This window comes from Equus caballus, chromosome 15, assembly GCF_041296265.1.
Source record: "Equus caballus isolate H_3958 breed thoroughbred chromosome 15, TB-T2T, whole genome shotgun sequence".
In the NCBI taxonomy this organism is placed as follows: Eukaryota; Metazoa; Chordata; class Mammalia; order Perissodactyla; family Equidae; genus Equus; species Equus caballus.
In genome coordinates, this window is record NC_091698.1 from 70,771,265 (window position 1) to 70,786,977 (window position 15,713).

Consider the following 15,713-nt stretch of genomic DNA (forward strand, 5'->3'; position numbering starts at 1 on the left):
TAGGGTTTGAAACTATGGCTCCAACTGCTATTGAAAATCCTACATGAGAGAATTTCACAGTAGAGGAGTGATGAGATCTGACTGTTGTAGTCAGAAGTGGAGACTCAATTATAAGGTGGCAAGAGGGACAGAAGACAGCCATCAATAGGCTATTGTAAGTTCTTCCAAGAGATGATGGTGGCTCGAGAATAGAGAGGAGTTGGTAAAGATGGTGACAAGTGATAATCTTTGACATTTTTTTTGGAGATGAAACTAGTTTAGTTAAAAATTTAGGTACCGGAAAGTAATTTTATAGGTACGTAATATGGAAACTGAGAATTTTCTGGGCAGTTTTTGGAAACTGAGACATTTTTGGGCATTCTCCTTTTTATGTTCAGTAACCGTGGAATACCTGATCTTCTTTCACTGCATCCTCATTGCAAGGCAGGTAACTCATCTTTCCATCTTTCCCAGAGACTCCACTGATTATGCCGCTTGAGGGTCCTTCTAAGACACACACTGGGTTTATATTTCTATCTGGTATATCTTTAGTTTGCTTCTGTCAGTGCAACTCTGGTTCACAGTGGGCAGTGGGTTTCAGAGGAAGAAAAAAAGCCTTTCAGATATTCCCAGTAACGCTGCCGTGTGTACTCTCTGCCTCTATTGATGCAACGTCTCCAGGCCCTTTGGTAGCTGTGAGATTTGCACAAGGGCGCCAGGCTGAGAGCTGTGTGGTGCTGAAACCCAGCCATGCTCTACTTATTACATGTGTTAGTTTGAGCTTATTCACTCACAGGAAGAGTACTTTTTTCTAATTCACGTGTAGGTGGTGTATGGGCTAGTAGAAGCTCTCTTTCTTCTTTTGTCTTCTCATGGGAAAGGTGTCTTGCTACTTTAAAAGCAGGTCACCATGAACTTCGGAACATGGTTGGCCTCCCCTTGATCGTAGACCCAGAAATCCCGGTACAGTCTTTTTGGAATTACAGATAAGGGACTTGTGACGTAAAGTTTTAAGTGTCCTTTTCAAGGTCACATGTCTAAGAAGTCATGGAAGGCAAATTAGAATCCAAATCTCATTTAACTTTTTCAAAAAGTATTTCTTTCTACTATTAACTGCCACCATATACCCTAGACAAAATATTTTATAATATTATATGCAGATCCCATGCTCAAGGACATGACTGTGTATTAAGGGTGAAGGTGTATGATGTATAAATGACCATACCACAAAGTGATTGCACATTGTGGGCTCTCCATTCATATTTTTTAAATATTTGTCAAGGAAGCATGTATATTATATAAGAAAAATCAGGGGCCTGCCCCGGGGCCAAGTGGTTAAGTTCTTGTGCTCTGCTTCGGTGGCCCAGGGTTTCACTGGTTCAGATCCTGGGCATGGACGTGGTACTGCTTGTCAGGCCATGCTGAGGTGGCATCCCACGTGGCACAACCAGACAGACCTACAACTAGAATGTACAACCGTGTACTGGGGGGTTTGGGGGAGGAGGAAGAGGGGGAGCAGGAGGAGAGGGGAGGACGGAGGAGGAGAGGAAAGGAAAGAAAGAAGGAGGGGGAAGGGGAGGAGAAAAAGAAGATTGGCAACAGATGTTAGCTCAGTTCCCAATCTTTGGAAAAAAAAAGAAAGAATCATACATATATAAGAAAAATATATACATATGTACACATGAACAGATATACATGCATACACACTTATCCATACACACACAAGTTTGTGAAACCTAATTTTCTTTTCATTTACCTGACTCTTCTATATCTTACAGAAGCCTGTATGGAAGCTTTTTCATGCCAGAAAGAAGAGAAAAAGTATATTCTCAGTGAATAGAAGGGAAACGCTTTGGTAGCAGTTGTTAGTTTGCAGCTGAATACCAAGTTCCTATCAACTATATGTTGGGGGCTTGGTGGAGAAGGAGGTGCAGGAACAGGAAAATTCTCTGGTGTTTTTCTTGTGATAAGGATTGATTCTAGCTGGAGTTATTTGTCAGCCTTTCTGTTCTCTGCATTTCTAACTTAATTACTACTTACTCTTTTCTATTGTTACTCTCCTTTTTACTTGCATTCTCTCTGATCCATCCTTCCCAAACAGGACATGTTTTCATTGCCATTACTACTATGAGTTTTTCAAAATATATTAGCACCATTAATGACCTTTTTCATTAATCACATTCAGATTTAACATCAATGATTCACATTAACATTTACTATCAATAATTTAGGAATTGATAATGCAGTTTGTCAGTCAGTCACAACCTCTTTCTCACTGTACTTCTACTTAATTTCCCTCCTCATTAGCTTTAATAGTGGACAGGGACAGAAAATAGGAGTGAAGTATTCAAAAATAAAAAATACCTGAAACAGGTGTCCGTGAACCATTTATACTATTGCACAGAGATATAGGGACCTTTTCTATCTTAAGTAACAAGTAGAGTCTTCCATGCTAGTAATTTTGCTCTACATTTGCAATAACTTTCTTTAGTGTTATGCTCTGTAATGTCTACACTTTTAAAACATAGAATATATATTTTTCAACTTTTCCATTGAAAATCAATTAATGTAATATGCTATATGAAGAGACTAAAGGACAAAAACTACGTAATCATTTAAGCAGATGTAGGAAAAACATTTGACAAAATCCAACACCATTTCATGTTAAAAACGCTCAATAAACTAGGAATGGAAGGGAACTTTCTCAACTTAGTGAAGGGTATCACTGGAAAACCTGTAGCTAACCATGTACTTAATGTACAATGTATCCTTGTCAGGAACAAGACAAGGATATCCAATCTTGTCACATCTTTTCAACATTGTACTGAAGGTTGTAGGTAGGGCAGTTAGGCAAGAAAAAGAAATAAAAAAGTCAGCCACGTTGGAAAGGAAGATGCAAAACTATATTTTTCAGTGACATGATCTTATATATAGAAAATCCTAAGGAATCCACACACACAAAACGTTAGAGCTAATAAACGAGTTCAGCAATAAACAGGACACAGATCAATATACAAAATCAATTGTATTTTTGTACACTGACAATGAACAACCTAAAGATGAAATTAAGAAAACAGTTCAATTTATAATAGCATCAAAAAGATTAAAATACCTAGGAAGAAATTTAACAAAAGAAGTGCGAGCCTTGTACACTGGAAATTATAAAACATTGTTGAAAGAAATTAAAGAAGCCCTAAGTAAATGGAAAGGTATTCCATGTTCATAGACTAGAAAAACTATTATTGTTAAGATGGCAACATTCATGGATTTAATATAATCTCTGTTAAAAGTCCATCTGAATTTTTTGCAGAAATTTACAAGATGACCCCAAAATTCAGATGGAAATGCAAGAGACTCAGAATAGCCAAAACAGTCTTGAAAAAGAACAGAGTTGGAGGACTCACGTGTGCAAATTTCAAAACTTACTACAAAGCAGCAGTCAAAACAGTGTACTGGCATAAGGACAGACATATATAAATCAATGGAATGGAATTAAGAGTCTAGAAATAAAACCTAACATTGGTAAAAAAGATGCTAAGACGATTAAATTCAATGTTGAACAATATGTTCAACAAATGGTACTTCTACAACTGAATGTCCACATACAAAAGAGTGACTTTGCTTCCTATCTTACACCATATTCAAAAATTAACTCAAAATGGATCAAAATCCTAAATGTAAGAGCTAGACGATAAATCTTTTAGAAGAAAACATAAGTGTAAATCTTTGTGATCTTGGATTAGGTAACAATTTCTTAGATGTGACACCTAAAGCATAAGCATCAAAAGAAAAAAGACAGATAAATTAGAGGTGATCAAAATTTAAAATTTCTACATTCCAAAGGATACCATCAAGAAAATGAAAAGACAACTGACAGAATGGGAGAAAATATCTGCAAGTGATATATCTGATAATCATATGTTTGACTTATATCCAGAATATATAAAGAGCTGTTATAACTTAACGGTAAAAAGACAACCCAATTGGGGCTGGCCCGGTGGCGCAGCAGTTAAGTTTGCACGTTCTGCTTTGGCCACCTGGGGTTCATTGGTTCGGATCCCAGGTGCGGACATGGCACCACTTATCAAGCCATGCTGTGGCAGGTGTCCTGCATATAAAGTAGAGGAAGATGGGCACAGGTGTTATGTCAGGGCCAGTCTTCCTCAGCAAAAAGAGGAGGATTGGCAGCAGATGTTAGCTCAGGGCTAATCTTCCTCAAAAAACAAAACAAAACAAAACAGAAACACTACAACCCAATTAAAAAATGGACAAAGAATTTGAGTACGTTCCTCCAAAAAAGATGTAGAAATAGCCAATAAACACATGAAAAAATGTTTAACATCATTAATCATTAGGGAAATGCAAATCAAAACCACAATGAGGTATCATTTCGTACTCACTAAGGCAGCTGTAATAAAAAAGATGGACAATAACGAGTTTTGGGGAGGATTTAGAGAATTGGTGAAACTGGAACCCTTATACATTGCTGGTGAGAATCTAAAACGGTATTGCCACTTTGGCAGTTCCTCAAAAGGTTGACATAGAGTTACCATATGACCCAGCATTACCACTTCTAGGTATATACCTGAGAGAAATGAAAACATATTCACACAAAAACTTCTACGTGAATGTTCATAGCGTTATTATCCATAATAGCCAAAAAGTAGAAATAATCCAAATGTCTGTTGAATGAAGAGTGGATTTTTAAAATATGCTTTATCCATACAATGGAATATTATTCAGCCATAAAAAGAAAGACATACTGATAAATGTTGTAACATGGGTGAACCTTGAGAACAGTCAAAGGAAAGAATCCAGACAAAAAGGCTGCGTATTACATGATCCCATGAATATGAAATGTCCAGAATAGGCAAATCCATAGAGACAGAAAGTAGATTAGTGCTTGCCTAGTGTGGGAGGATTTGGAATGACTACTGATGTGAAGAATTTCATTTTGAAGTGATAAAAATATCCTGGAATTTGGGGCCGGCCTGGTGGCTTAGTGGCTAGGTTTGCACGCTCTGCTGTGGCCACCCGAGTTTTGCAGGTTTGGATCCTGGCCGCAGGCCCACACAGCGCTCATCCAGCTGTGCTTTGGCAGCGTCCCAAGTACAAAATGGAGAAAGATTGGCACCGATGTTAGCTCAGGGGCAATCTTCCTCAAGCAAAAAGAGGAAGATTGGCAACAGATGTTAGCTCAGGGCCACTCTTCCTCACACATACACAAAAAATCCTGAAATTAGGTAGTGATGATAGTTTCCTACTTTGTGAATATTGTAAAAACCACCGAATAGTACCCTTTAAAATGGTGAATTTTTATTTTATGTGGATTCTATTTCAATATAACGAAAGTTAATTTTTAAAAATATCTTAAAAGATTACAAAGCTATAGTAATCAAAACAGCACGGTACTGGTACAAAAACAGGCACACAGATCAATGAAACAGAATTGAAAGCCCAGAAATAAAACCACACATGTACAGACAGCTAATCTTTGACAAAGGAGCCAAAACATAGAATGCAGAAAGGAAAATCTCTTCAATAAATGGTGCTGGGAAAACTGGACAGCCACATGCGAAATAGTGAAAGTAGACCAGCATCTTTCTCCATACGCAAAAATACTCAAAATGGACCAAAGACTTGAATGTGAGACCCGAAACCATAAAACTTTTAGAAGAAAATATAGGCAGTCCACTCTTTGACATCAGCCCTAAAGGAATCTGTTTGAATACCACGTCTACTTGGATAAGTGAAACAAAAAAAAAAAATAAACAAGTGGGTCTTCATCAGACTGAAGAGCTTCTGGAAAGCAAAGGAAACCAGGATCAAAATGAAAACCAACCCACCAACTGGGAGAAGATATTTGCAAATCATATATCCAATGAAGGGTTAATCTCCATAATATATAAAGAACTCACACAACTGAACTACAAAAAAACAAACAACCCAACCAAAAAATGGGCAGAGGATATGAACATTTTTCCAGAGATGATATACACATGGCCAATAGGCACATGAAAAGATGCTCAGCATCACTAATCATCAGGAACATGCAAATCAAAACAACACTTAGGGGCCAACCCCATGGCCGAGTGATTAAGTTTGCGTCCTCTGCTTCGGCAACCCAGGGTTTTGCCAGTTCGAATCCTGGGCAAGGACGTGGCACCACTCATCAAGCCATGCTGAGGCGGTATCCCACATGCCACAACTAGAAGGACCCACAACTAAAAATACACAACTATGTACTGGGGGACTTTAGGAGAAAAAGGAAAAATAAAATCTTAAAAAAAAAAAACACTTAGATATCACCTTACACCCATTAAAATGGCTATAATCACCAAGACAAAAAATAACAAATGTTGGAGAGGTTGTGGAGAAAAAAGAGACCCTCATACAGTGCTAGCGGGAATGCAAACTGGTGCAGCCACTATGGAAAACAGTACGGAGATTTCTCAAAAAATTAAAAATAGAAATACCATATGATCCAGCCATCCCACTACTGGGTATTTATCCAAAGAACTTGAAAGCAACAATTCAAAGAGACTTATTCTCCCCTATGTTCATTGTAACACTATTCACAATAGCCAAGATGTGGAAGAAATCCAGGTGCCTATCAACTGATGATTAGATAAAGAAGGTGTGTGTGTGTATGTATGTATGTATGTATCCACAATGGAATACTACTCAGCCATAAAAAAGACAAAATCATCCAATTAGCAACCACATGGGTGGACCTTGAGGGTGTTATGTTAAGTGAAATAAGCCAGACAGAGAAAGAAACACTGTATGATTTCACTTATTTGTGGAACAAATGAACTTACGGACAAAAAGAACAGTTTAATGGTTACCAGGGGGAAGGGAGTTGGGGGGTGGGCACAAGGGGTGAAGGGGCACACTTATATGGTGTCTGACAAATAATAATGTACAACTGAAAAATTTTCACAATGTTACAAATAATTATGACCACAATAAAAAAATGTTTTTTAAACATCTTAGAAGATCATCGTTTGGTCACTTGTGATGACCAAGGGTTGCTATGGCGTGAAATTCTGCAAACTGGTAAATTTCTGGAAATAATTCTGTACTGGTTGAGTAACAGGGTAACCAAATAGCTGATGAGGGAAAGCTTTTTTTTTAATAGTTTTTCTGAAAAGTGTAATTACTTAATGATAGAATATCACCATTTTGCCACACCTACTGCAATAGATAATGATGATCATTGGCTGCTCATGAGGGAACTTGATAATGACTGATAATACTGGAAACTACTGATCCGTCTTAACGTTACTAAAAGACATCATGTGTCTCCTGTCTCCAGCCTACTGAGTCCAACAAGGGAACGTGCTTTCTGGGGGTGCCCATTCACTTTGTCGAACAGTCCTCTCCAGTTTTGATTAAGGTGTGCATTGGCAGGCATCCTCTTTCACCTCCAGGCACTCCTGGTTTAACTTTACTGCATCTGGCAGCCCTTGTCAGAAAGTTTGATTTAGAGCAAGATGGAATTTGTGTTTCTGTTTTTTCTTTTTATGTTTTCGTTCGAATCCTGAGAGGAAACAGGGCCTAGATGACTTTACCAAATTGTGTTAAACCTAGGAGTCTTGGGAACTAAGTCAATGGTAAGAGATAATCAAGACCTGAGCTAGGGCAGAGGAGATGTCATTTGGGGATATTAGGCAGGGCCCGTGGTAGGGGCTTTGTTAATGTTTGTTGACTTTTGAATGGACATAAGTGAATTTGTCCAATTTTAGGGTTTCATTGCAATGTTAGTATGAATTGTGCCAGTGTATCTATAGTCCACTTCTAGAGTTACTATGCATGAATTGAGTCAGTCGGGCTTCTAGAGGAGAGATTGTGAACTGGTAGCTGATAGGTCAAATCTAGCCTACAATTGTGTTTTATTTGGCCTCTACAATGTTTTTTTTTTTTTTTCTTTAATTTGTTGTCAACACTTCAAAATAGTGAGATTTCACATAAAAATAGGGGTTTCTGGCTTCTCTTGAAAAAAGCAGATCATCTGGCAACACTGGGCTTTTATTCCCTCATGGCAACAGCTCGGCTGAAGCTGAATAGGGACTGCCTTAGACCCAGTCCTCTGCTGCCCCTGTCGCTCACTGATCATTGGAGTTTGTGACCGTTACTGGCAGTGGTTTCAGGACGCTATTTTCTAAATCTTACCTCGTTACTTTTAGTTACCCTTCTTATATTGCCACTTAATATGCCCTGTAATTATGATACCTATCTGATTAGAATAGAAGCCTTGTGTTGGCAGGAAGTGTGTGTCTTCTATTTCTGGATATTCTTCATGGTTCTAGTATAGTGCCTTACACAAAGTAGGGAAGTCAGTACATATTTATGTATCTCTACTTTGATTTGTCAAAGTAATTTAAGAAGCCCAATAAGCCATAGCATTCAAGACATTTTTATTATATAGCAAAGCATCTTGACACATTGGTTTGGGAATAGATATGCTCTATTATTATCATTTTGAAGAAATGATTTATGTTTATTAATAATAGTTCTTTCCTCTTATTTTTCTTAACCAGTTGTCTCAGATAATTTTAGCGTTAAAATTACTTTATTAGGTTACTGTCATTATGGGGTTAATGACAACATTTCAGATATTCTTGACCATATTAATAACATGGATGCTTTGAGTTAGGTCTTATAAATATTTTCTCATAGGTAAATGATTACAGAAATAAATGGAAAAAGTTGAGTTCTTTACTGGGATATTCATCATTGGAAAAGATGTGGAAAAATGAATTTACTTTTTTAAAGAAGTGTTATTTGATACAAATACAAAGAGATAATGCCAACAGTTGGTGGTAATGTTAGAAGTATAGGAAAGAGCTGTGTCGTGTGCAGGTAGTTGCATTGTAGAGCTCAGTTTAAGAGCAAGTCATTGAACTACTATAAAGTTTTTGAAAATTGTCCTATTTTATGAACACAAACCATATTTTCTTTAGCCCCACACTAGCCAATTGGGTAATGATTTTGAATGTCTAGTTTGAACATTGTAAATGTTGGTTTCATGCCATGAATATTTCTTAACCCTTATTGTGTGTTTATTTTTATATTAGGTGAGAAATTCATCCACACTTCTCTTCAGTACCTTGATCACAAGAATATTTGGAGTTAAAAGGGGAAAGGATGAACTTTCCAAAAAAAATAGGTAAATTCCATCTAATGCTAACTTTACTTTTTACAAAATATTGTCCTGGCCAAAAAAAATTTTGAAATTTTGCTACTTTTATAGATTCATCTAGAGCATAAAAATATAAAAATACTATAGTAAGTTAATCTATGCTGCCAAATTCTAAGCCCTTGGGCAAAAATATCTACTGGCTAATGAGTGGACCTTTTAAAGCAACAAAAATATAGCAAGGTAGCAAAGGCTGAAAGTTAGAGCTTGTTTCTCAGTGCAACAGCTAAATTTTTTTTTTTTAATTTGCATCTTCTTCAGGTATTCCTAAAATGTCCTAAGTTGCTTTTTCTTGATGTGTCATCAAGTACTAGCTTGTGCAGTATCTTTGCTTTTACAGCTGGAAGTTTAAATGTTTATGATACACTCATCAGAACATGTCCCAGGTTACCTTTGCATTAAACTCTGACCAAAGGGAGCAGTTACAGATCTCGGCCACACAGAATAAGCAATACTTTTTACTTTGAGGTCTTCAGTATTATGTTTACTCTCTAAGATGTTTTTCTCTTTAAGTTTTTTTTAACATCTGGAAGGAAACCTGTCGAAACACTGATTATGGGTAATTTTTAGATACAATGCACAAGTTGTATTTGTTGGTTTTTAAAGAAGAGAAGCTTTGAATAGTTGTTTCTTTAACGCTTGGGATTTACTGGTAGTCCAGTGGCTTGCAGTTGTTAACACTAGATGTCACTGTCGCTGCATGTTTAATTACTGTGTTAACTGCATTTAGGATCCAATTTGGCCCAGTGGTCTTCCGCTTGATGATCTAGAGATAAATCAGCCCTATTCCTCTCCTACCTAAAAAACTTGATTATCACACTTTTAATTTAGGTTTTAGGCTTTTGTTTATTAAAATATATTTTCTTGGGATGCAACTAAGTCTTAGGAATTAAAAAATATCGTGAAATAATTTTATGATGCACTGTTGGGGATTTTACTGAAACCTACCAGTTTGTCTACCTACTGAATTGTCATTTAAATTGCTACTTATTACCCTATAAAATTCAATAAATATTTAAAAGGAAGGCAACAGGCTATATGTTTGCATCCCCTGAGTATATTCAGGAAATACCAGAGAGGTTTGTTGTTTTTTTTAACTCCAGCTGTATTTTTTAAATAATGATAACATTATTCCTTTGAAAGGATGCTTATAATTTTTACTGTTTAGCCAGTTCCTAAAGAAATTCTTCCTGTCAGTAGTTTGAAATCACTAGTATTTGTTTCTCCTTAGCTTTGTTTATTTTGTTAATAATTCAACAAAGTGCTAAGATTTAAAACAGTTTGGTCATGTGAGAAGGCCGTGATAAATAATGGTATAAATAAAAGATGATATGAGGTTATCAAACAAGTGAAATTAATGTTTAAAAGTGAACTTGAAAATGAAGAAATGCTTTTTTCCCTTTTCTTTTTTATGAAATGAGTGATTCTTGGATGTGTTTACAGATTTGACTATGTACAAGAGAAAATTATCGGATTTATTTCATTTAGGTTGTTATCTGAAGGAAGGTGGAAGAATAGTGCAATGAAACCACACTGTTTGAATCTTTTTGCCAAAGGCATTCTGATGGGAGCCTCCGTTATAAATTCACTCCTCTTAAATAGGAAAGGTTACAAAATATATCACTCTCTAAGAAAGGGGGAAATGGAATATTCATATAATTGTTTTGAGTAAGGTTGAAAAGTGAAATGTAGGAATTAAGAAGTTAACAATTTTTTAAAATGTGGTGAACGTTTTTGGTAAGAGCCTTCATTTCAATAATATGAAGATTGGTATGTATCATTACACATACAAGGCTTCCATTCTCTGTTTAACCCTTAAAGAGTAGATTTCTTGGCAGCACCCACTAGATTTGCTCTGCAAAACCTTTAGTGTCTTAATTTGTAGTGCCATTATTTGTAGTGGTTCTTCTAGTTGTGGTTTGTTTAATTATGTCACTTTTTGTTGAAATGTTTATATGCCTGTTCCCTGCAGTATTAACTTCCTGAGGGCAGAGCCTTTTCCATCTCTTCTGTGTATATACAACGGGCACTTTAAGAATGCTAGTAATAATGATGTCTTGTTGGTTGGTTACTCAGCCATTGAATAACTAAACTCAGCTGATGAGACCTCACAGGCCGGCTAAGTCTACTTCCACAGCCACAGATTGTTCTGCACACACTCTTGCAAATGTGTGCTCTTGGTCAGAAGGGAACTGGACATAAAAAGAACATCTGCGTTTCCCATCTAGTGGAAAAAAGTGTCTATCTTGGAGTAAACAGACTTGGTTTCTAGGCATTTTGCTGCCACTAGAGTTGACCTTAATAGACTCCCCTTATCCGCTTTGCACTTCAGTTTCTCCATCTATTTAACAGGAATAATGAGATCTGTGCTCTGTACTCACAGGGCTATGGTGAGGATAAAACAAACTATTAACAGTTCATTTTCTTTAAAAATATTGGAAGTCCTGTGCAATTAGAGATACAGTTTGCTTTTTCTCTCTCTTACTACTTCTATTATTGTCCTATCATTGTCTTACAGTTACACTGTGCCTTTTGAGAACAGGGTCAGTCTCTTATCCATTTTTGCATACCTGGTGCCTAGTGTAGTGTCTGGCATATGATAGGCATGCAGAAATAGTTGCTTAATGAGTAAGTAAATTTTGTTCCTAGAGGTTTCTACTCCTGCCTTTGTTGCCATATAGCCGTGATAACTAACTGAGACAAGTCAGTGAACCTCTCTGGGCCTTGGTTTTCTCCTCTAAGATCTGGACTATTCTTGAGACCTCCTCTGCTGTAAAATACTAAGCTAAGGCTTCCCATAATTGTTACTAGAATTGTGAGTTTGGTAAACTGTGTGTATTCCCAGTGCCTCAAACAGTACCTGCCTCATAGTAGGGACAACAAGTTCCCTTCTCATATACAGAGAGGAGCAGGGGCTTCTACCTCCCCATTTAGAAGTATGGAGAGTGAACTCATAATGATTGAACTCTAGAGCCCCTTGGTCTTGTTCTAGATAATGTTCTTTGGATTATAAAGAATGAGAAAGTATAAAGTTCACTTGTTTGTTTTAAATTATGTTATTACATTTTAATTTTCTAAAGTTTCTTTCCTTTCTGTTGATTACTCCCTGACTGACTGGGCTTGACAGAGTGACTCATTCATCCCATGTAGAATCAGAACCTGCACAGCTCTGTGACCTGGGGAGTGCGCTGGGCTTTCCAGAACTGTTTCCGTCTGCAGTGTGAGTGGGCTCACTTTGATAGTTCCTCAGTCCTTACAGGGCAGGAACTGAACCAATGTGATCTTTAACTCTAGGTCTTTCCCTTTAGCCACCCTGTGTGTTAACTTCGACTATTCCAGTCCCAGGTAAATGATAACTAGCAATATGGCAGTCTGCAAAACTTTATTTTAGACTTTGCTAAAGTTTCATACAGGTGCTCAGCGTACAGAGCATTCTGTAGCTCTTGCTTTCTCTCTTTATTTGAAATCAATCAGTCACCCACTAAGAATTTGTAAGCATTTGTCATGAACTCAGTAATGACACGATAGAGGAGTACCTGAGAAGTATAAAACTTAGACCTTGCTCAAGGAGCTTACATTTCTGCTAGGGAAACAAAAATTATTTGTGAAACAGATACAAATAGAAGAAAACATACACTAATCAGCTGCACAGTATGATATGAGTAATGGATGCATTAGATGTTCATTAATGGGGGGCCAGCCCCGTGGCAGAGCAGTTAAGTTTGTGTGCTCCACTTTGGTGGCCCACGGTTTTGCCGGTTCGGATCCTGGGTGCAGACATGGCACCGCTCATCAAGCCATGCTGAGGTGGCATCCCACATGCTACAACTAGAAGGACCCACAACTAAAAATATGCAATTATGTACGGGGGGGCTTTGGGGAGAAAAAGGAAAAAAAAATCTTAAAAAAAAAATAGTTCATTAATGGGAGAATTTAGTGCAGTATTTGGGGAGAAGTAGTGTTTCTTATAAAGCTTTGGGGATGAATAGATTTGGAGTACCTGAAAACAGGTAGGGTGAGGAAGAGGAAGAAAAGAATAGTAATCTTGTTTTCTGTCTTGTTGGTATGATCTCTATTCTGTCCTGTTAGAGGGAGCTCATATTCAAATTAATAGCTTAGGATAGTTTAGTTCAATTTAAGAAGAAAATGTTTGTGAAAGCATCACTAGGTCCAAGTAAAATTGTTTCTAATGACTATATTAGGAGATGTTAAATTATATTTATTTTATTTTCCTGAGTGTAAATAACAGAGAATTATTTTAAAATCTTAGCGGTGTAGGTCTGGAAGGATCCTTTGAGGGGCATCTAATCTAGTCCAACCCCTGCTTATAGACAGATTTTGAAGCAATTTCCAGACAGACTGGCTTCTCTCCTGTTCTTCATGTTTTCTAGGAAAAGAGATTCCACAAGTTTCTGTGGTTACCCACTCCATTGTTTAGGAAAGAATTGGATTCTCAAAGCTAAAATTGAGAGCTGTAGGGCAATCGGGTTTTTATATTTTAGAGAATGTAATTATTAGAATTCAGAATAGCTTATTTGCTTTGAACTGCATAGTACTTTGTAGCAAGCGCCTGTTTAGCCAAACTGAAAATCAGAATTTTCTTTAACTGTAGCCAGAATAATCTTAACATCCTCAGACCAAAAGGATTCTCATTTTCTCCATTTAACAAGTATTTATTACTTTTTTACCCTGGGCCAGGCCCTCTGCTGGGTACTGGGATCCAAAGATGAATCGGACATACTCTTGGCTCTAGGGAAGCTGACGTCTAACGAAGAGTGTGGCCGTGATCTCCTCTGCTGGAGTCTCTGTTCCACGTGTGTAGAAGGAAGGGAGAGGGAGGGGGTGGGTGTAGCATATCCTTAGTGCCTGTTTGCATGCTTGGCATGTGCCAGACCCTTTCTTTATAGGTGTCTAGTTTGGCCTTTGTTGCAGCCCTGCGAAGTAGATAGAGTCATCCTAATTTCATAGAGGAGTAAACTAAGGTTGGTGAGATTTAATTATTTGCTGGAGGTCAAACAGCCAGAAAGTGGCAGAACTAGAGTACAAATCCAGTTCATCTGCAGGGCACATGGGGATTTACACACCAACATACACGGCTCCTCATGAGCAGTGCGTCCACCTTTTTAGACTTGGGCTTTTTTGTCAACCTCTGTGGGAAATGAGCCACTTTACCCAGAGTCTCAGTGTGGAGCAAGAATCGTACATCTCCCCACATGACAGGTTGATTTTAGGAGGAAGGTGGGGTCAGGGGGGTAGTGGAGAAGTTTGTTTCCAGATGACTTTAAGACCCCTTCTGGGGCCGGCTCCGTGGCCGAGTGGTTAAGTTCACGCTCCGCTGCAGCGGCCCAGGGTTTGGATCCTGGGCACGGACATGGCACTGCTCGTCAGGCCACATTGAGGTGGGCGGCGTCCCACATCACACAACTGGAAGGACCTGCAACTAAGATATACAACTATGTACGGGGTGGGGAGGGGTTGGGGAGATAAAGCAGGGGGGAAAAACAAGACCCTTTCTGTGGTGGTGGAAGACGTTATGTGCCTTTTGTCCCATGAATGTTCTCTTCCTCTGTGAGCCTCACACTGTGTTTTCATGCAGACGGAGGTGAGGGAGGAGCAGGTTGCAAGGTTTCTAATGTCTTACTGTAAAGCCAGGAAGCTAGAAATCTTAGTTTTCGGGTTGCCACGTAGGGAATGAAGTAAATTACCCAATAGGATGGCAGTGTGACCAGTAAGACATTTACCTCTGTAAAACTCTTGTATTTGATGATAGTTTGGTGCTATGGGGAGAGGATTTGGGGGTTTTGCAATCTTTGCCTATGGTACGGTGCCTTCTAGGCTTAACCTAATGTTTTTCCAAATCTTTGCTTAATTTTTCATTCATATCTTTAATAAAAATGTTAATAATAACTATTATTATTAGTTTGTATCTTTGAGAGGACCTAAGAAGCCATTCAGTCCCATTCTCATTTTGCAGATATGAAAATTGAGATGCAGAAAATTTGAGCGATTTGTTCAAGGTCGTACAGCTAGTGCTGGAAAGAAATTTAATGGTACTATTAGCTCACAGTAAGCTCTACTGGAACATTTTAAAAACTTAGTCGATTATTTATAAATGGAGTTTCTATTAGCAACAATAATACTAGTTTGGATTCAAATAACTTGAAAATGACTCCAGCCCCAGTTTTTGATATGGTCTGGAGGTGTCATTTATGCATTTTCCACAGTTGTGTATAGAACATTGAGTCCAATTGTTAAGGCAGAATAGATAAATGAGTATTTTTGGAGACTGAGAAGTAGAGTATAATTCTTATGTAACCCTTGTTGAGAAGGACTTAAAATCAGAATTAGGTCTATACTGACACTTCGGCCTGCTGAAGAGTCTCATGTTTCAAGTTTTTGTTCATTCTTAGGTCCATGCATCACAGGGAGGAAAACCACAAATAAAAATTTTAACCAAAAAGCACCTCTTAAAAAGAAATATGTTCCTGAACTTGAAGTGGGAATTAGTCATTGTGTTCTTAAATATTGACTC

General features: G+C 37.8%; 1 protein-coding gene across 5 annotated transcripts in view; it reads left to right on the forward strand.

The window, feature by feature from the left end:
- Positions 1–15,713, forward strand: part of THADA (THADA armadillo repeat containing) — a 307,941-nt gene that overhangs the window by 81,442 nt on the left and 210,786 nt on the right. For all 5 annotated transcript variants that reach the window (XM_070235533.1, XM_001498963.6, XM_070235534.1 and 2 more), the window contains one exon: positions 9,060–9,151. In XM_070235533.1, coding sequence (XP_070091634.1) covers positions 9,060–9,151 — 92 coding nt within the window. The remainder of the gene's footprint in view (positions 1–9,059; positions 9,152–15,713) is intronic.